At 54.6% G+C, this 21,022-nt stretch overlaps 1 protein-coding gene across 1 annotated transcript in view; it reads right to left on the bottom strand.

Moving 5' to 3' along the window:
• Window positions 1-8,349: 8,349 nt before the first annotated feature.
• The window catches only part of PI4KA (phosphatidylinositol 4-kinase alpha), a 139,022-nt gene continuing 126,349 nt past the window's right edge, over window positions 8,350-21,022 (bottom strand). The window contains exons 42-55 of the mRNA XM_062182106.1: window positions 20,488-20,541; window positions 18,552-18,672; window positions 16,335-16,464; window positions 14,301-14,371; window positions 13,486-13,558; window positions 13,328-13,398; window positions 12,458-12,567; window positions 12,025-12,129; window positions 11,826-11,951; window positions 11,265-11,385; window positions 10,842-11,001; window positions 10,214-10,303; window positions 9,723-9,806; window positions 8,350-9,307 (exon numbers count right to left, since the gene is read on the bottom strand). Of these exons, the coding sequence (XP_062038090.1) occupies window positions 9,256-9,307; window positions 9,723-9,806; window positions 10,214-10,303; window positions 10,842-11,001; window positions 11,265-11,385; window positions 11,826-11,951; window positions 12,025-12,129; window positions 12,458-12,567; window positions 13,328-13,398; window positions 13,486-13,558; window positions 14,301-14,371; window positions 16,335-16,464; window positions 18,552-18,672; window positions 20,488-20,541 (1,368 nt within the window). The 3' untranslated portion in view covers window positions 8,350-9,255. The remainder of the gene's footprint in view (window positions 9,308-9,722; window positions 9,807-10,213; window positions 10,304-10,841; window positions 11,002-11,264; window positions 11,386-11,825; window positions 11,952-12,024; window positions 12,130-12,457; window positions 12,568-13,327; window positions 13,399-13,485; window positions 13,559-14,300; window positions 14,372-16,334; window positions 16,465-18,551; window positions 18,673-20,487; window positions 20,542-21,022) is intronic.

Raw genomic sequence — 21,022 nt, 5'->3', positions numbered from 1 at the left:
CAGTAAAATCAGGAGAGGAAGCCTGTAGGACCTTGCCATGTTGATTTACCTGTATCCTTGAGGACATGCCTTTTGCTCAGGATGCACAACTGGATTATTTAACAGCACAATCTGTTGTGGCAGCAGTAGCCTCACTTGGGGACCTTGGACTTAACAGTGGCAAGCATGGACCAGAAGAACCCAGATCTCCTGACCTCCAGTCTAACGTCCACCCAACCAAGACACCAAAATTGACATAGGTAAGTGAGTTCTTGGCTGAAGGACTCACTTCTAAATACTCTACAGTGTTACGTAACGTCATGGGCTCAGGAATTGGGAGTAGGCCGAGACGCTCCCTTTCTTCCCTTTCTTCATGGAGGTTATGGATGAAGAAGATGTGAGTGGAAATGACATAATTACAAAGCATGGCCCTACAAATCCCAGCAGTCGAGGTTGATACAGAGTTCAGGACATGTTGGGTGCTGTCTGAGGAGTATTTGCATGTAGAAGTATTTTTATTCTCACCAGTTTTGGCAGTGGAGTCCCTTAAATCCAGGATAAAGCCTGTAACTCCTCTGACCTGGTGGTGTTAGTATAAGCTGAGTGCCCCACATCACTGGACTTGTATGAGTACTGGCTTAGGGGCATTTGGATACTTTCCATGGGGAGAGTATAGAGTTGACATCATTAGAAAAATGACCTGCTGCCCTAACACTCTGGAGGCTCCGGCCACTGTCTCCTGAACCACACAGCATGACCTGCCTGGCAACCTGTAACCACGACCCCTAGGCAAGGCTGTGCAGGCCCGGTCTTTGCTTTCTGATTGGTTGGAGTCTGTGGGTGGTGATCCAATCAGAGTTGGCATACTCCGTTGGCTACCGAGTTTGTGTAAGGGCTGCTCAGGGACGCTGTTGCCCTTTGGCATCCTTGGGCTCCCACGTCGCGGCTTGCTTTCTTCAGGTGGATGCTGAGTGCAGGTGTGGCTCCACGGCGCAAGGAGGTGAACGGCGAAGAACCACAACTGCAGGAAGAGCAGTCCTGCTGGTGGAGGAGGCGTGGCAGTAGGTTCACCGGAGTCCACAGGGTCATCCATCCTGGCCCGGTAAGCCCTGTGGAAATCTGTGCACGTTCCCTCTGTGGGCCCTGGCCGCAGGCCCAGGAACTCGTGCCTTCAGGAGCGGGAGGAGGAAGAATAAATTGTGTATTACATTGTATGCTATAAATGGTAGATTTGATTGTATATTATGAATTGTCTATTCCATTATATACGCTAGAGTGTAGGTTACATTGGCGGGATCATGTACAGTTGCAGGATTTAGCCTACCTGTTTGCCTTCTGATACTAGGTTGGGGGAATGTCAGGTGGGCAGTCTGCTGTTGAGTGCGGGAATCAAGATGCCCTGACACTGTGTTAATCTCTACCACTTTTCAAGTTATTCGAGTACTGATGCCATCCCCCCACTGACCTCTGATTCTGCCTCCGTGATGTGCAGGGTTTTCATAATTATGTGAAAAGTTCTTGAGGAACATATCCTATTATAATTGCCTGTTTTCTATTCATGTAACAAATGTGGTAATATGAAGAGACATATCATCTAAAAATCTACATCTTCCTTGCATATTTTTACATTGACTAAGAATATGGGCACTGTTTATCATCAGAGGCAATTCTATTAGAGAACTCCTCCAAAACTATAGGAAGTAATGGCTGCTGGCTGAGTACTCATTTTGGGAAATTTTAGGAAGTAATGGTCAATTGCTGAGTATGTTTGTTGCAGAAAGCTGTGAAAGTGTAAACTCTGATTAACTAAAAATAGATTATTTTTTTCTTCTAAGCTAGATTTTGAAATATTGAAATAGTACCACTATGGTACTATTTTTTAGACCTGAGGGAGAAAGAGGGCAAAACACAGTTGTATCCACAAAGGGTGGCATATAATTGGTGCAAAAAATTGAGTTGAGGAAATGAAATCCCTGCTTGTACCTGTAGTTTAAAAAGACAAAATCTCAAACCCACAGGTGTTATGCTTTGTGGATTGCTTCTCACGAGATGTGGTGAACTAAGCCGTTGTTCCCTTGGTCATCAGTAACTGGTGGTGGCATCTGAGAGTCTTTCTTGGGCTTCATCTTTTTGTTTTTCAAATATTTTTTGACAGGCAGAGTGGACAGAGAGAGAGAGAGAGAGAGAGAGAAAGGTCTTCCTTTGCCATTGGTTCACCCTCCAATGGCCACTACAGCTGGTGTGCTGCGGCCGGCCCGCCGCGCTGATCTGAAGGCAGGAGCCAGGTGCTTCTCCTGGTCTCCCATGGGATGCAGGGCCCAAGGACTTGGGCCATCCTCCACTGCCTTCCTGGGCCATAGCAGAGAGCTGGCCTGGAAGAGGGGCAACCGGGACAGGATCGGTGCCCTGACCGGGACTAGAACCTGGTGTGCCGGCGCCGCTAGGCGGAGGATTAGCCTGTTGAGCCATGGCGCTGGCCTGTTTTTCAATTTTTAATTTTATTTATTTGAAAGACAGAGGTACAGAGAAGGGTAGAGAAAGAGAGAGATCTTCCATCTGATGGTTCACTCCCCAGATGGCTGCAATGGCCAGAGCTGAACCGATCAAAAACCAGGAGCCTGGAGCTTCTTCCGGGTCTCCCACGTGAGTGCAGGGGCCCAAGGACTTGGGCCGTCTTCTACTGCTTTCCCAGGCCATAGCAGCAAGCTGGATCAGAAGAGGAGCAGCCGGGACTAGAACTGGTGCCCACATGGGATGCTGGCACTGTGGGCCAGGGCTTTAACCTGCTGTGCCACAGTGCTGGCCCCAGGCTTCATATTTTTTTTTTTGTTTAAATTCTGTTTCCAGCAGTTTTTTTTTAAAAAGATTTATTTATTTATTTGAAAGTCAGAGTTAACACAGAGAGAGAGAGAGAGAGAGAGAGGTCTCTCCCCAAATGTTTGCAATGGCCAGAGCTGCACTGATCTGAAGCCAAGAGCCAGGAGCTTCCTCTGGGTCTCCCACGTGGATACAGGGGCCCAAGGACTTGGACCATCTTCTACTAATTCTCCAGGCCATAGCAGAGAGCAGGATTGGATGTGGAGCAGCTGGGACTCGAACCAGAGCCCAAATGGGATGCTGGCACTACTAGTGGCAGCTTTACCCACTACACCACAGTGTGAACCCCTGGATGTGTTCTTGATAGGCTTCCCCCTATCTTTAACTTTTTGAATACAAACCTCTTAAAATTTAGGTTAGTCAAATTTATGAATATTTTAAAAATTATTTCTGTCCCATGAAAACTTCCTAATCTACTAAATGTAAGCCTACTTTCTTTCAATTTGATTTGTATTTTAAAAGTAGGTACCTATTTTTTTTTGTTTTGTTTTCCTGATTTATTGTAGCATAATTGACTAAAAAGTGTATATATTCAAGGCGTGCAATGTGTCTTTTGATATGAGGCTTCTTAAAAAGTTCAAGTAAATTTCACATTATCTCTATGCATCATTTTCACTCAAACATTTTGGAGTCTCCTGGTACTTCCACACTGTGAAAAGATTTGTCCAATCAAACTAATTAACATATCTAACAGTGTTTTTTTTTTCTTTGAAAATTCCAATTATACAATACAGTGTTAACTGTGGTTACTGTGCTGTATATATTAGATATCCAAACCTTTATCTCATAACTGTAAATTTGTATTGTTTAACATCTGTTCACTTCCTTCAGTCCCAGTCCGTCACACCCCCATCCTGTCTTTTTTTTTTTTAAGATTTATTTATTTATTTGAAAGTCAGAGTTACACAGAGAGAGGAGAGAGAGAGAGAGAGAGAGAGAGAGAGAGAGAGAGAGGTCTTCCATCCGATGGTTCACTACCCAGATGGCCCCAACGGCTGGAGCTGTGCCGATCTGAAGCCAGGAGCCAGGAACTTCTTCCCGGTCTCCCACGTGGGTGCAGGGGCCCAAGGACTTGGGCCATCTTCCACTGCTTTCCCAGGCCATAGCAGAGAGCTGCACAGGAAGTGGAGCAGCCGGGTCTCGAACCGGCGTCCATATGGGATGCTGGCGCTTCAGGCCAGGGCATTAACCCACTGTGCCACAGCACCAGCCCTCCTGTCTTAGCTTTTGTAACTTTGACTTTCTTGTATTCCACATATAAATGAGATCTTATTTCTGTGTTTCATTTCACTCAGTGTAATGTCCCCCAAATCCAAACATTTGAATGCACGTTGTGACAAAGAGGATTTCCTTACCTTTTAAGATTTGAAAAAGATGCTATTGTATGTGTATCACATTTTCTTTTTTCATGTCAATAGACACTTGGAGGCCAGCGCCACAGCTCACTAGGCTAATCCTCTGCCTACAGTGCCAGTACCCCGGATTCTGTCCCAGTTGATCCTCTTCCAGTCCAGCTCTCTGCTATGGCCTGGGAAGGCAGTGGAGGATGGCCCAAGTGCTTGGGCCCTGCACCTGCATGGGAGACCAGGAGGAAGCACCTGGCTCCTGGCTTCAGATTGGCACAGCGCGCTGACCATGGTGGCCATTTTGGGGGTGAACCAATAGAAGGAAGACCTTTCTCTCTGTCTCTCTCTCTGTCTCACTAACTCTGCCTGTCAAAAAAAAAAAAAAAAGTCACTTGGGACTTGGGTTATTTCCATATTTTGGAATTGTGAATAATGCTGAAATGATCATGGGGGTGCAGGTAATTCTTTTAGTTGGTGATTTTCTTTTGGATTCATAAGCACTAGTGATAGTTCTATTTTAAATTTTATTTGGAGAATTTCATACTTCTTTTCATAATGGATTTAGCAATTTACATTCCCACCAGCAGTTTTTATTCCCTTTTCTCTACATTCTGTCTGTCCACACTTGCTATTTTTTGAATTTTGATAACAGTCATTTTAACAAATATGAGGTGACAACCATTGTAATCTTGATTTGCATTTTCCTAATAATCAGCAGTGTGGAGAACTGTTTCACATGCCTGTGTTGGCTACAAAGTGTGTATCTTCGTTGGAAAAACTGACCTGTGCTTTGGCCATTTTCACTATTCTTGGCTTTTTTCTTTTTCTTTTTTTTTTTCTTTTTGACAGGCAGAGTGGACAGTGAGAGAGAGACAGAGAGAAAGGTCTTCCTTTTGCCGTTGGTTCACCCTCCAATGGCCGCCGCGGTAGCGCGCTGCGGCCGGCGCACCGCGCTGATCCGATGGCAGGAGCCAGGTGCTTCTCCTGGTCTCCCATGGGGTGCAGGGCCCAAGGACTTGGGCCATCCTCCACTGCACTCCCTGGCTTTTGATTTGTACGTATTACTCTCTTATTCAGATATATGGTTTATTACATTTTCTGTTTCTTGTTTTGCCTTTTTATTTTACCGATTTTTTTCCTTTATTGTACAGAAACTTATATTAGTTTCTTGTAGTTCCATTTCCTTATTTTTGCTTTTGTCTTTTGTGCTTCAGTTGTCACATCTAAACAACCATTGTTGAGAACAATGTCAAGGATGTTTCTTTTTTTCTAGGAGTTGTGAGTGTTGAGATTTTTCTGTGTAAACCTTCAGTCCGAGTGATTTTAATGCATGGTGTAACAGTGATATAGTTCCACTTTTGGACACGTGGATGTGTAGTTTGCTTCTGCCTCAGATGTGATCCCCAGGTCCAGTGATATTATCTATCTATTATCAAAATTGGGCCACCTTAGTGGGCCGGTCTTCCTGGTACCATGTACTGGATCCATTACCACAGATGCTGCAGTTGGAGCTGAGTAGGAATCTGGTAGAAGCTGGCAAATGCCAATTTGGCCTTAACCTGCTGCCTCATGGTCTGCATTTGTTGCCTCAAGCCTGTCCTTCTGTGCCTTGCTGACCTGTTTTGTCTGGGTTACAGGGTCCAGCAGGTGACACTGAGCAGCATGGCATGCTGGGGTTGTCAGGTGGAGACAGACTTGGTATCCACATACCAAAAGTTGATGCTGTATTGTTATACTATACACAAAAGTGGAGGCGATAGGCTGATGGGGGATAAGAGATCATATCACAGTCATGTGTGGAGGAGTGTGAAGTTAAGGCGAAGCAGGAGACTACACAGCGATGGAGTGGACCCAGAGGACTATGGCTCATTCCCTGGAAGCTGGAGATCTTTCAGAATATTTCTGAAAGTTTGTGGAATGACAGGCATTTGGCATTGTGAGAAAGACTCTGCTCTGGATACCAGGGGCAGTAGGTAATGAATTCCCAACTCCCAGTTTCATTTTGGCCCAGATCAGCCCTGCTTGTTTTGGACATATGGGGAATGAGCCAGTGGAAGGGGTGTCTCCCTCTTTCCCTCTCTCTCCCTCTCCCACACACACATGCACACATATTCTCTCTGTGTCTTTGCCTTTCAAACAAATGCATTCTTTAAAACTATACAGGAAAACATTTTGGATATTTGGTGCCAGAGTTACATCAAAGGAGTAAGTTCCCAGTGTCATACAGTATAATTGGGTGACTAGTTCACAGTAATCTATTACCTATTTTGTGAGAAAATAGAAGAAAGGAGCTCAAGGACTTCAACCATAGAATAATGTCAAAGAAGAATAAATGTTTATTTGATCAGCATATGCCAATGTCTTGTAGGGTTTCCCCGAAGTTCTCTAGTAATCTGATGGTATTATGGTGAGGATTTAGGTCTGTGATCCATTTTGAATGGATTTTTGTGTAAGATGTAAGGTAGGGGTCTTGCTTCATATTTCTGCACGCAGAGAACCAGTTTTTCCAGCAGCATTTGTTAGAGACTTGTCTGCTCCAGAGGTGGTTTTTGTACCTTTGTCAAAGATACGGTGGCTGTAAATGCATGTATTAATTTCTGGAGTTTTTATTCTGCTAAATTGGTCTACACGTCTGTTTTTGTGCCAGTGCCAGGTTGTTTTGTTTATAACTGCCATGTAGTATGTTTTGAGGTCCGGTATTTTGGTTCCTCCAGCTTTGTTTTTGTTGCTTAAGATTGCTTTAGCTATTCAGGGTCTCTTCTGTTTCCATATGAATTTTAGCACCATTTTTTCTAGATCTGAGAAGAATGTTGTTGATATTTTGATTGGTATCACATTGAATCTATAAATTACTTTAGGTAGTATGGACATTTTGAAGATATTGATTCTTCCAATCCATGAACATGGAAGATGTTTCCTCTTTTTATTGTCTTCTGCTTCTTTTAATATTTGGTGATTTCATTGTAGAGATCTTTGATACCCTTGGTTAGATTTATTTCAAGATATTTAAAAATTTTTTTAGCAGATAGACCCCAGGCAGGACATAGAGTTCCCTGCCCCCACTCCATGCTGCTGCTCCCCCACCCAGCTCCTGCTTCCCAGCCACCGCGAGGGGTGGGGGTCTCCAGGCCTTGTCCATCGCAGGCCTGGGGCAGCAGGGACTGGGAGCAAACAACCTACTACTGACCCCTACTCAGTAAGCTCACCCCCAAACAGGAACGCTGCTAGGAGGCATGTGGGTCAGGGCCCATGAGCCCCAAGACCATCTCTCCTGCAGCCCCCGCCGACTCAGAACACAGTGCCTGTGCCCCTTGCTGTCTGCTAACTTGAGGTTCAGGACAGAATGGGGCTGGGCTGTGGGGGATCTGCATCTTTACAGTGGGCATCACCTCTCTGGTCAGGGTCCCTGAACACGGCTGGCAGCTGAGTCACCAGAGTGTCCCCAGGCTGGTCCCAGCTTCCCCCAAACTCTGGGGTCTGCCAGGACCCTGCCACACACCCCCATACCGCTGTGACAGCTTTATGCAAAACAGCCCTGTGCTCATCCTGTAGACCCCATCCCCGTGGTCCCCGTGTCCTGTGTCCAGCTCAGCCTTTCTAGTCACCTCAAACCACAAAGGCTTCCCGAGCCCTGAGCTCTGGCCTGGGCCTCAAACCACATGTGGGCTTCTTCACTGTCTGGGGGAGGTGTGGCCTCAGCGACAGGTGGCAGGGGAGGGGTGGCTCCTAGCCCTGGATGACCAAGCAGAGCAGTCGAAGACCAGGCAGTGCCTCCCGGATCCGCTGTCCATGGTGGCAGCCCCTGGATGGTCAGCGCTGGGACAGCAGCCCTGCTGGAGGCTTCCCCCACGGAACCCAGACCTGCTGCTCCTTCCTCTCCTTTCTCCCGCCCCCACGGGATGAAGAGAAGGAGGCCGAGACAGGCGCAAGGCTGAGCCCCAACCGGGTGCTGCGGACACCCTAGCATTTCATGCTGGGGATGGAGGGAAGGTCCCCTGCACTCCCAGGCCAAGCCCCCTGGCCTGGCCTTGGCTGGCCTGGCTCAGTGCATCCCAGCCCAGCCCCAGCCCCTACCCTAGCCCAGCCTAGCTCAGCTTGCCCCAGCCTAGCTCAGCTCAGCCCAGCCCAGCCCAGCCCAGCCCAGCCCAGCCCAGTCTGCCCTAGCCCCAGCCCCAACTTAGCACAGCCACAGCCACAGCCACAGCCACAGCCAGGTTCTCATGGCAGCAAGTTAATTAGATTCACAAAGTTGATGAAAAAACCAGGATATAAATAAATATTCATAGTCCACTCCCTGCAGGTGTGAACTTAGAATAACTGGACAGAATTAGGTGGAGGACTCATCAGAACATATTTTCTCTCCTTTTGCTAATTCTGGGTTGCATCAGTGTCAGAACCTAATCAACTCCAGAGGTCTTAATTGACTCTTGGGAAACGCCAGTCATGGGAGAGCTTGGGAGCCCCTGGGGGGTACTGGTGCTGGGTGGGGGTCCCAGGTGCCCCTGGGGGTGCTGGCAGAACCCCAGACGAGCCCCTGAGTGGCAGGGGTTTTTACAGAGGTGCACGTGGTCATCAAGGTCTCTTTGAAAAGGGGAGCCTGGAGCCCCAGGACAGGGCCACTGTGAGCAGGAGAGGACAGGAAGTGGGGGAGTCAGCCTCTAGTGTGTGGAGTGCTGTGTGTGCGCCTCATGACCACACGTAGGCTGGCTGGGGAGACCTGGGGCTCGAACCAGCCCACACAGTCTCCCTCCATGAAGCTCGAAGTGGAGGCGACTCCCTCAGCCTCCCCAGCCTCCCCAGCCCCGGCCCTGCCTGTGGGTGCCAGTGAGACAGAGGGAATGTGTCCAGTGCAAAGGAAGGGTCACAACTGTGCAGATGGCACCCATCCGATTGTCGCCGCAGCTCGCTCTCTGTGACACGCCCCTGGCCGTTCAGCCGCTCTGACCGCGGGGCGGGGTGGGGGTGCCACCTGGAGGGACAGCTGGGCTGAGTGGAGGCGGGCGCTTGGCTCCATGATTGCAGGGCAGCTTCTGGCCGGGGCTGCACGGCCCCGTCAGTAGGGGATGTCATTCTGATAGTACTGGATCATGTCGTAGGTCCGGCTCCTGCAAGGCCGTGGGCAGAGCAGACAGGCCGTGAGGGGCTGCCCAGCCTCGGGCTCCGGCTCCCCGCGGTGATGGCTGCCTTCTGCATGGGGGAGTCGCCGAGCCCAGGAGGTCCGCGCACCCCTTGTGCTGCCGCCCAGGGACGCTGCCTGAGCCTCCCCATGGCTGCCCTGGGCCACCTCCACCTCCGCTGTGTTCAGGCCTCTGGCTCCAGCCCTCCTGGCCTGGCTGTGGAGTGTCCCCCCGACCCACCCCAGCACTGGCCAGCTAGACCCCTGCCCGCCCTCCTCATCACTGCCTGCACAGCGGCAGGGACGGAGAGGTGGGGCCTGACTTCCTGACTGCAGCATCCTCGCCCTGCTTCCGCCCTGCGCCCCCCGCCCCGCACCCTGCGCCCACGCAGCCGGGCACGTGCCTGTTGCTGAGGAAGCAGCTCTGGATGACCTTCAGGATGAAGTTCGCAGCCTCCCGCTCCGTCATGTTGGGGCTAAACCTGTGCCTGCGAAGAGACCGAGTCCGGGGCTGCTGCTGCCCGAGACCTAGGCGACCCAGGATGACAGCAGTCCCACCTGGGGGCTGGACGCCGGTGCCTGTGGGACTCCCCTTGCCACGAGTGCATGCTGAAGATGGGGCGGGCTGGGAGGGCCACACCTGACCTGCCGGGCCCTGGCCCGGGCCCAGCGGCCTCCTGGGGGGGAGACTAAGCCTAGGGCGCTTCGCCGCAGGGACGTAGGGCCCAGAATGGCCCGTGTGGCCGGCAGAGCTGGGACTTTCCGGAGTCTCGCCCAGGGACCCTGATGGCTCTGGGTTCCAAGGAGGTAAGGCCAGTTACAATCACACCACAGGTTCCCATCTCAGCCAGTGGACATGGGCCCCTGGGGGCCGCGCATCTGCCGAAGAACCTACTTCAAGAGCTTGATTGTCTGGCCGCGGAAACAGGGCAGGCCCGTGTCCAACATGAGAGTGACCAGGGAGACGACTGCATCCATGTAGGGCCTGGGGGAGAAGGTGGGAGGTAGACAGAGGCCAGCCTGGGTGACGGCCCTGCCTGAGGTCCTGCAGCCGGGCCGCTGCCCAACTGCCCCACGCCAGCCTCGCCCCACCTCCCGACGACACCGTCCACATCCCTCTGTGGAAGCCCTGCTGCCCCGGTCCCTGACACCCCCACAACATGAGGGGATTCCAGCTGGGGCATTTGCTCCCTACTGGGGGAGGCAAAGACGCCCTGATCATCCTTTTCCTGAATGGTGGTGGATGCTGAGTGGGCTGGGGTCCAGGTGTCACCATACTCCACTGTGTGGCTTGGCCAGGTGACCCTTGTGGGATCAGGACAGTGCTGGTGTCCACTGTGTGGCTGGGGGGTGGCAGATGCTTTGGCTTTGGTGGTAGGGTGGGTGGGGTGCCCAGGAAGCCATACCGAGGAGAGGCTGCTGGTACCGGGGCAGAGAGGGGTAACTACCAGGTGCCCTAGCTCTGCCTTCCTCCATCCTAAGGAGGGCCTTAAGGACAGCCCCCATGGAAGCCCCAGGCTCACCGCACGGCCAGGTAGCCACGGACGCACATCTCCATGAACCACTTGAAGGGTGTGGCCTCCATCTTGCCCCCCATGATCATCACCATCTCGTCCGTGAGCTTGATGTCTGGCTCCCAGCCCAGGTTGCCGCCTGGTGAGCTTTCAAACATGAAGCCGAAGTCTGCCAAGCCCCAGAGCGTGTGTTACAGCAGTGCCCAGATGTCTGGGCGAGGAGGGGAGGCTGGCTGGTGGACACGCGCCAATGCGCCACCCCCAGGCCACGTGTTCGCGGGGATGGGGGCGGGGGCGGGGGCGGCAGGCAGGGGTGCTTTCACCCTGTCGCTCCAGAGGCCACTTGGGCAGGGCGCCCCTGCCGCAGGGCTCGCGTGTCCACCGCGCCCCCGCCCCCGCCCGCCCGCAGGGTGGGGAGGGGGCCCGGCTGACCGATGTGGATGATGTGGCCCTTCTTGTCCAGCATGATGTTGCCGTTGTGCCTGTCCTTGATCTGCAGCAGGAACAGCAGCAGGCTGTAGGCGGCCATGCTCCGGATGAAGTTGTAGCGCGCCTGCAAGGAGAGCCGCAGGTCACGACGGCTTTGCCCACGGATGCTTCCCCGCTCCGCACCCCCGGGGCCTGCAGCACTTCCCTGGATCGGTGCAGCCCCCTGGGAGACAGAGTCCTGCAGTGAGACCTGGGCAGCAGGGGCTACCACTTCCCTCTGGCTTCCAAGGGAGGTTAGAGGTGCCCTGATTTTTTTTTCCCCATTAACATATTTGAAAGAGTGACAGAGATTCCGTCTACTGGCTCACTCCCCAGATGGCTGCATCGGTCAGGCCCCACGTCAGGGGCAGGGCCCGGCCACTTGAGCCATCACCTGTTGCCTCCCAGGATGCTGGGCTGGAAGCCAGGCCCCCGATGTAGGACGCGGGCATCACACCGGCAGCTCAGGCCGCTGCACACAGCAGCCCCTGAGGGACCTGCTTCTGTGAGGACGCGGAAGCGCACCTGCTGGAAGGCCAGGGTGGACTCGTCCCCGTACTGGCGCGTGAAGTAGTCGTACATGCCGAAGTCCGTCTGGCGGCCCAGCTGGTCTCGGGAGGTGCAGTCAGGGATGCACTCGATCACGCCACACTAGGAGGAGGGCTGTGTCCAGAGGCCACCAGGGCGCGCGCCGGGGCCGCCCCTGCCGCGCTTAGGCACTTACCCCAGGGGCGGTGGCCACCACCCGGTAGGGAAAAACGAAGAGGTCCAGGCCGACGAGCTGGAAGATGTTCTTGAACAGGTCGATGATCTGCAGCGCCAGCATGTCCTAAGGGCGGGGGGGGGGGGGGGGGGGCAGGGGACCTGGTCAGCTGGCCTCTGCGGCCCTCACAGGTCAATCGGACCGAAGCTGAGCGCCCAGCGTGGGCGGAGGCCACGGCAGAGCCAGAGTACGGACGGCCTTGCCTCCCTTCCCAGCGAGGCTGCCTTGCCCCCACTTTCCTCGGGGTAGGTGCTGGAGGTAGAGTGGGAGGGGGGCAAGGAGAGGCCTCGGTTTGGTGGCAGTTCTGATTCACTCTGGGACACCCGAGCCAAACAAGGGAAGCGGTTTGTGTTTGCTGGTGCGGTCTGCCTCTTGTCGGGGAAGCCGCCATCACCTGCCGACAGTCGTCTCCCACTTTGAAGATGGCTGCCTGCCAGCAGATCTTCTGGCCGTCGGCCTCCTGCTCGCAGCCTTCTTCCTCAGAGTCGGAGCGGCACCGTAGACCTGTGCGTGGGCAAGGCCACCCGTCAGCCTGAGGGCAGCGGTGCAGCCTGTGAGGGCGCTGGCCTACCCTGCTTATGTGTCCAGGAGGAACCCCAGGGTCGGCTGTGGGCGTCATCTCTCAAAGCCCCATGGAGGCCGATGGGAGGCCTAGCAGGGCCCGGGAGAGGTCACAGGTCAGTGGGCAGAGTCCCGGGCCAGGAGGTCTTCTCCTAAGAACGTTTACATTTAAATGGAACTCAGATCCCAGTCCCATTTTCATCTGAAGTGAGGGCCCAGGTGTGCCTGGGGGCGGTGCTGGGCACTGTGAGCTGAGGGCATCAGGGGAGTGCATCTGCTCCCGGGGTGCCTGGCAGGGCTCAGGGCCAGAATGTGGCCAAGGTCCCAGACAGTACCCCTACCCTGGCACAGCTGTCGCACCCCCTCTGAGGTGAATCCCCCTCCGATTCATGCTCCCCAAACCGTGGGCTGTGACCACATCTGGAAACAGGGTCTCTGCGGATGTGGCCATTGTGCAGCAGCCCCGGAAGTGGACACCCACCAGGATCCCCCAGCCTTAGGAAGGGGCCTCCTGGATGTGCCGGCTGACTGGGGCTGACAGGTGGGCCCATCCACCACTGCCCGCAAGTTCCCCGTCGCGCCCTGAGGGTGGCCGGACATCATCTTCCATGGGGAGCTGGCGCCACACGGAGCAGGGCAAGGGCGAGGACCATTCATGAGAAAAGCATTTCGGCCCGAAACTAAGTTTGAATTCTTCACTGACCTTCCTTCTCGAGCTCACTAACTCCACATCGCTTCACCTTGAACTTGGCCAGGTACGGGGCTTTCGCAGCACTGCAAGAGAGCAACACAAGGGCCGTGGCAGGTGATGGCTGACAAGCTCCTGCTGAGGCCGCGGGGCGGGCGCGCGCGCGCGCTCACCTCTGCATCGGTGTCCCCGACTTGTAGTCGATGTCTAGAACGATGGCCTCCGGGTTGCTGGGCAGGTAGCAGCCTGCGCGGGACAGAGGGATCATGGAGAAGCCACAGCCAGGTTGCAACATGCAGAGCCCATGCCTGGCGCGGAGGCCGCCGGTCCTTGTCCCTACCACTGTGGACGTGGATCCTGGGGCCACTCGGGGTCCTCCCTCCCTCTGTCCTTTCACAGATCCCCCAGCGAGACTTCTCTATGAGGACACACCGAGCCACGTTCCTCACAGACACCCCTTCCGTGTCCTTCCACTCTGGTGCCCTGCCTGGCTTCCCTGGGCGGCAGCCTGGGGTGGGGGCGGACATGCCTGCACTGCACAGTGCCATCCTTTCTGTCACCACCCTCCCTAGAAGCTGTGGCACCCCTGACAATGGGACAGAGGCTCTGAGCGCGTGTACGTGAGATGTGCGAACTGTTTGAAAAGACGAGTTTACACCACAGCTCCAAACGGAACAGAGAGGTGAAGCCTGGATTTCCATCTTCCCTTTACCCCACATGGATCTGACACCACCAAGCAGTTTCACACAGCAACAGCCAACAGGCACCAAGGAACAGATTCCTCTTGGGGGCCCAGCACACCACCCTCTCGGCCCTGCACCCGGCACCGTGAACTGGGGACTTGGGAGCCCTCTCCTGGGGGGACAGCTGCCGAGGACGGTGTGTAGCCTTCAGAACGCAGTGTGTGACTCCGGCTGGCCAGCCACCGCCTCCCTGCCAGCCCTGCGCTGTGCTCTGCGCTCACCAGCCCCTTCGGGCCACTGCTTACCTGGTTGCACCTTCACTTCAGACAGGGCTGACAGACAAGCCTTCTTCCTCTCATCACCTTTAGGGTAGGGTCTGAGAAACAAGACAGATGGTTTGCTTTGTCCCCTGTAAGAACTGACCTCTGGGAGCTGGTGCTGTGGCACAGCAGGTTAATACCCTGGCCTGAAGCGCCAGCATCCCATATGAGCACCAGTTTGAGTCCCAGCTGCTCCACTTCCAATCCAGCTCTCTGCTATGTCCTGAGAAAGCAGTGGAGGACGGCCCATAGTCCTTGGGCCCCTGCCAGCCATGTGGGAGACCCAGAAGAAGCTCCTGGCTCCTGATCGGCACAGCTCCGGCCGTTGCGGCCATCTGGGGAGTGAGCCAGTGGATGGAAGACCTCCTCTTTCTCTCTCTCTGCCTCTCTGTAATTGTCTTTGAGTAAAAAAAATGAATACATCTTTAAAAAAAAAAAAAAAAAGAATTGGCCTCTGTAGCACAGCCCAGAGCCTGCTCCTGTCTGGACTGCCGTCTTCATCTATTTTCATTTTATTTAAGGGGGGTAGGAGGGAAGTAATGGAGAGGGAGAGAGAAGAGAAAAATACAGATCTTCCATTCACTGGTTCACTCCGAATGCCTGCAGCAGCCATGGCAGGGCCAGGCTGAAGCCTGGAGTCGGGAACTAGATCCGGGTCTCCCAGACGGATGGCAGGGGCTCAAGGATTTGAGCCATCAGTGCTGCCTCCCGAAGTGCACAAGAGCAGGCACCTGAACCATGTGAGGTGTGGGTGTCTCCAATGGTGTGCCAGCCACTGCACCACACCCTACCCCAGCTACCCTGGAAGGCCCTGCCAGGCCCGCTCCCGCCAGGACACCACTGGCAGCAGCCCTCTCCGGCTCAGGCCCTCGGGTCCCTGGCCGGTACTCCTCATCCAGAAGCCCAGACAGCCCGAGCGGAGAAGGTGGAGCTGTGTTCTGGCTGTCTGCGGCCCTACTCGCGTGAAGTGTGAGCAGCTGCTCTGGGCGGGGCCGGGCAGCCTCAGGCTGAGACACTGGCCCCGTTACTGACCTGCCGCAGGGCCCTGGGCAGCCCTGTGGGCTGCTTGCCTTCAGATGAGGATGAGAGGTACAACCTGGGCAAGCGCCTGCTGTGTGAGGCGGCCCAGGAATGCCATCCCCGCCCCCACCAGCCCAGCATTGCTGCCCTCTCAGCGCCCAGCCCAGGGAGAAGTCTCGGGAGATGTGGGCAGGCCTCGTGGTAACCAGGGTAAGAGCCATTGGCGCTGGAGACAGCCCAGGCCAGGAGGCTGCTAAGAGCAGTGCCCAGTGTTTCTTGCCTGGGCTCATGGATGATGTTGGATCCACAAGAGCCAGGGCCCAGAAAAGCGATGACGAGAGCTGCACAGTCTAGTTTTCTGGACTCTACGTAGGGCCCTTTGGAGCTTGGAGAGAACAGAGTGGCCTCAAGCTGGGTACAATGTGTGGAAGATAGCTAAGACCTGTTTTCTGAAGTTAGCAGTGCACGCTGCCTGGAGTCCTCCAGCGTGGTGCCTCCTCCCAGGCTGTGCCTGAGTCAGCGGCGGTCATGGTTACCGCCAGTCACTCCCATTTATCTGGTGGGGCTGGCCTGAGTCTAGACCTGGTTTTTTTTATTTCAAAGGAAGAGCTACGGAGAGGGAAGAGGAGAGAGAGAATGCTTTCATCCACTGGTTCACTCCCCAAATGGTGGCAATGGTCGGGGCTGAGCCAGGCCCAAGCCAGGAACCAGGAGCCTCCTCCTGGTCTCCCATGTGGGTACAGGGCCCTGAGCACTTGGGCCATCCTCTGCTGCTTTTCCAGGCTCATCAGTAGGGAGCTGGATTGGAAGTGGAGCAGCTGGGACTCAAACCAGCACCTCTGTGGGATGCTGGTGCTGCAGGTGGTGACCTAACGCACTGCACCACAGAACTGGCCCCTGGACCAGGGTATTTTGTGAAGCCCCCCAGGGCAATGGCAATGAGCAGCAGGGGTTGGGAGGAGACATCCCAGAGATGGCTTCTGAGGCACCGCCACTTACTTGATGATGGCCGACACGTTGGTGATCTTGTTAAAGAAATCGAACTCCCGCTGGTAGAAATCCTTGGCTGGACCCGACAGGGAGCCTGTGATCTCCTCCACTAGCTGCTCCAGGAGGTCGCCGATGTCAGCTGCCAAAGAGACAAAGAGCTGAGCCCCTGTGGGTGCTGCAGGCGGCTCCTGAGGAAAACCCCAGCCGGGGGTCCCAGCACCCGGACCAGCGGCTCACGCAGTGTGCCCTGCAGACTTGGCGTGGGGCCACCCCAGTGCCGTTTGCCCTTCCCTGGACGGGGAGGCAGCCGGCGCCTGAGCGGAGCTCTGCTGCAGCAGGAGCGGAGCCGGTGCCCCTTGCAGACGCGCTCGGTGCGGCAGCACAGCGTGCTGTACGTCCTGCAGGTCCACCCGAATCTGTCTCCGGCACGTTCTGTGTGATCAAACAGGACGAGGACCAGCGCCCCTGGGGGGCCTGAAGCAGGCGCTGTCCTGAGAAGCTTCCAGCATTTGTCTTGCTTTCGAGCTGAACTAACCTCTCAGGCAACGTTTTCTTGGAAGTGATAAAAAAAAGAGTCTGCCACTTAAAGGAGAACAGCTTATAGGCTTTTCGAAAACTCTTCTGCCAGGAGCTCAACAGCTTCCTGGTGACTTGGGGGTGTTAGCTAGCAATGCTGTACAATGAATACATCCACACCTGGGTAACCCCCCGTGTTCTTTGATACACAAGCCCTGCTGAGGTTAGTGAGGGGGACCAGGGACTGAGGGGATCAGAGCATGAAAAGCCACTTTGTGAGTAAGCCTGAGACTTACACTTGCCAAACCTGATGTGCAGAGCCAATGAGCTGACAAGACGATGAAAATGCCCCTCCCCTCCCAGGGGCAAACCCACGCAAGGCTGACTTTTCTACATTTGCTTCTGCTGAAACAATGTATGGAAGAAACACAGAATAGAAAGACGAGGCAGCCAGAGTCCAGCCGTCTTTGATGAGGCCAGAAACGAATTTTTTTTATTTATTTGACAGAATTATAGACAGTTGAGAGAGAGAAAGAGAGAAAGGTCTTCCCTCTGTTGGTTCACCCCCCAAATGGCCACTACGGCCAGAGCTACGCTGATCCGAAGCCAGGAGCCAGGTGCTTCCTCCTGGTCTCCCATGCAGGTGCAGGGCCCAAGGACCTGCGCCATCCTCCACTGCCCTACCCGGCCACAGCAGAGAGCTGGCCTGGAAGAGGGGGCAACAGGGACTAGAACTCGGCACCCATATGGGATGCCAGTGCTGCAGGCAGAGGATTAACCAAGTGAGCCACGGCGCCGGCCCCAGAAATTTGTGAAAATGTAAATAAGTGCCATTCTTCTCGCTCATATTTGAGTTTTTTGGGAGAAAGCTTACTTTTTTTTTTTGACAGGCAGAGTGGACAGAGAGAGAGAGAAAGGTCTCCCTTTTTTCCGTTGGTTCACCCCGCAATGGCCGCTGTGGCTGGCGCGCTGTGGCCGGTGCACCGTGCTGATCCCATGCAGGTGCAGGGCCCAAGGACTTGGGCCATCCTCCACTGCACTCCCGGACCACAGCAGAGAGCTGGACTGGAAGAGGAGCAACCGAGACAGAATCCGGCGCCCCGACCGGGACTAGAACCTGGGGTGCCAGTGCCACAGGCAGAGGATTAGCCTATTGAGCCACAGCGCTGACCTAGAAAGCTTACTTTCTAGAAAAAGGTGTTACTTATGGTAACATGTAATGAATGGCTTATTTTTTAAGCTGTTTTAATTTCTAATTTTAATTTCTAATTCTGATCGGCACTGACAGCTGATGGCCACATAGACTACAGTTCTTTGGTGGGGTGTCTCAACAGCTTCTAGGAGGGCCTGAGACCTGCTACCCTGGTGGGGTGTCTCAACAGCTTCTAGGAGGGCCTGAGACCTGCTACCCTGGTGGGGTGTCTCAACAGCTTCTAGGAGGGCCTGAGACCTGCTACCCTGGTGGGGTGTCTGTCGTCACAGGCAGCCGCAGCTCTCAGCGGGAAGCTCTCATACACACTTGGACACTGCGGGGTGGAAGCACAGGAGGGGGGCTGCTCCCTCAAGTGTTGAGACAGGGAGAAGCGAGAAGCACCTTGCCAAAGGATGGGAAGTAGAGGGATCCGCAGGCTGGGACAGCACGCACGCTGCAGACTGTCCAAAGCTCTGGGCAGCCGCTGGCGGTGCCAAGGCGGGGAGGGAGACACTCACGGTCTTTCTGGTGCCCCTCCTCGTCGAGGTAGATGTTAGTCTTCATGTTCCAGATAAACTGGTGTGCCAGCAGCTGGGATCTGGATGCTGCCCACAGGATATACTCGCGCACGTAGCCCATCTGCAGGAGAGCACGGCCACTGTCACCCCAAGCATGGGCCCCCCCACTCTGGCAGACCCAGCCACAGTGAAGCCACACCGTCCGTGTGGGTATGCTCCCCAGGGCTGGTGGGCGGCTGGAGTCTGCAACGTGGGCTGGCGTTGGCATCTGTCTCCTCCCACAATTAGGAACCATGACGTGCAAACCAATTTTTGAGACTGTCAGATATGAGAAACAAATGGGCCAGGAATCAAAAGCTCGTTTGGAAGCTGGTTGTTTAGAATAATGAAGCAAAATGATGGGCAGGTTCCAGAAAACTAATACAGAGATAGTGCTTCCCTAGGCAGACCTGCAGTCACCCCCTAGACATCTTGCACCTTCTTCCTCTCCGGTCCTTTTCTGCTTCCTCTGCCACTCGCTGGAGTAACCCCAGTTTAATGGGAAGACGCCTGTAGGAGAGGCCTCGCCTCACCCCACCCCTGCCACAGTCCGAAGCCACCCTCTGGTGGGTGGGGGTGCAGGTTATCACACAGGCAAGACTTCAGATACCTTGCTGCTATGGGTTTCCCAATCCTAACTCATACATGGACCTCAAGACAAACCATAAATGTTCAACCTGCAGTGCTTTTAAAGACACTTTTCTTGCTTATGTAGGGACGTATAAACCATGAGGCTAAAAAAACAGGGAGGGAGAAGAACAGGCTGGAAGCGGCTGATGCTGTTCATGTTTAAGAGAAGCAAACTTAAACTGACTCCAGGGGTCACACACAGGAGGTGGGTGGGCTTGGAGTGAGGCGCTGCCCTGGGGGTATGGCCCTGGGCCCGGGGTGGTCCCCACCATGGTATTTTCTGTGGTGTGTCAGGGGCATATAAAGGACAGGTCCACCACTATGGGCCAGTGTCCCCCAAATTCCTGCTGAAGCCAGGGGACGGAGGAGAGGGCCCATCCAGTCTGACTAGTGTCCTTAAGAAGGGAGATCAGGACCATGTGAGGACACAGAAGGTGGCCAGGACAAGCCCAGGAGAGGCCCTGGGAGAAGCAGCCCTGCAGTCACTCCTGTCTTGGACTTCCAGTTTCTAGATTTACATGAAAATAAGGGGCTGGCATTGTGGTGTGGCAGAGAAAGCCACCACGAGGGACGCCAGCATACATATGAGCATCGGTTCAAATCCTGGCTGCTCTACTTCCCATCCAGCTCCCTACTAATGGCCTGAGAAAGCAGTGGAAGACGGCTCAAGTCCCAAATACCTGGGCCCCTGCCACCCACATGGAGACCTGGAAGAAGCTCCTAGCTCCTGGCTTCCGCCTGGCCCAGGCCTGGCTGTTGTGATCATCTAGGGAGTAAACTGGCAGATAGAAGCTTGCTCTCTGTCTCTCCCTCTAACTCTGCCTTTCAAATGAATAAAATAAATAAATACGGAAGTAAATACAGGACAAAAGAAAAGAGTAGGTCTATTGCTTGCACTGCCCAGCCCACACTAACACCCACATCACCTCGTGGGCTCCTCTTCGCCACACTGAGAGGGCTGGACTTGGATTTCAGGTGACCTACGGAGACCTCATCCGGAGGAGCCCAGGCTGCCGCCCAGAGGAAGAGGCTGGCAACAATCCCAGAGCCCGCCCGCCCTGCAGAGCACAACTGGGCCTCAGGGCAAGGCGGCAGCAAGTCTGGCTCTCCTGTCAGAGTACTGGTGACTGAGGGGCAGCCCTGGGGTGCAGCACTCAGGGATCTGAGGGAGGCGCTGCAGAGCCTGAATGGGGGGCACAGGCTGGGTGTGGGGGCAGCAGTGCGCACAGCCCTGGGGTGGGGAGGAGTTCGTATCCGTCCAGCCTACCTTGTCATACCTGAGGGCCTGCACGATCTGGGGGATGTAGAACAAGATGGCGTCCTGCAGAGGAAGAGTCGACCGTGACCTCTGAGGTTAGGAGCAACACAGACGACACATGCAAGGGGCCCTGAGCCCCATCCCTGCTTCTGCTCTGCCCTCAGGCTGCTGCTCTCCTGGGAGCCCCACAGCAGGGCTGAGAACTAGGGAGGGCCGGGGGCAGCAAGAAAACGACCCATGGCTTGAAACCCTTGCTGGGTGAGAAAACCGAAGGCAGGCTCCTGTGCCTACGATGAGAAGGCTGCCTCTGGGAAACCGACCCAGGATTAGGGCATCTAGTGCTGGCCCTGCAGTGGGTCAGGCTCTAGAACATTCTATAGACACCCTCGCCCGTCATCACAGCTGTCCTACAGGGTTCCTGTGAGCATTCACTGGCAAGGTAAAGAGGCATGGGTGGTTACCACGGGGGAGTATGCTTACGACCGACCCATGCAAGGCCTCTGAAGCCAAACTCAAGTAAACTTTATTTCTAAAACACCTGATT

The sequence above is a fragment of the Lepus europaeus genome, chromosome 23 (assembly GCF_033115175.1).
Source record: "Lepus europaeus isolate LE1 chromosome 23, mLepTim1.pri, whole genome shotgun sequence".
Taxonomy (NCBI): Eukaryota; Metazoa; Chordata; class Mammalia; order Lagomorpha; family Leporidae; genus Lepus; species Lepus europaeus.
Note: the sequence above shows the minus strand (reverse complement) of the source record. Positions and strands in the feature narration are given on the sequence as shown.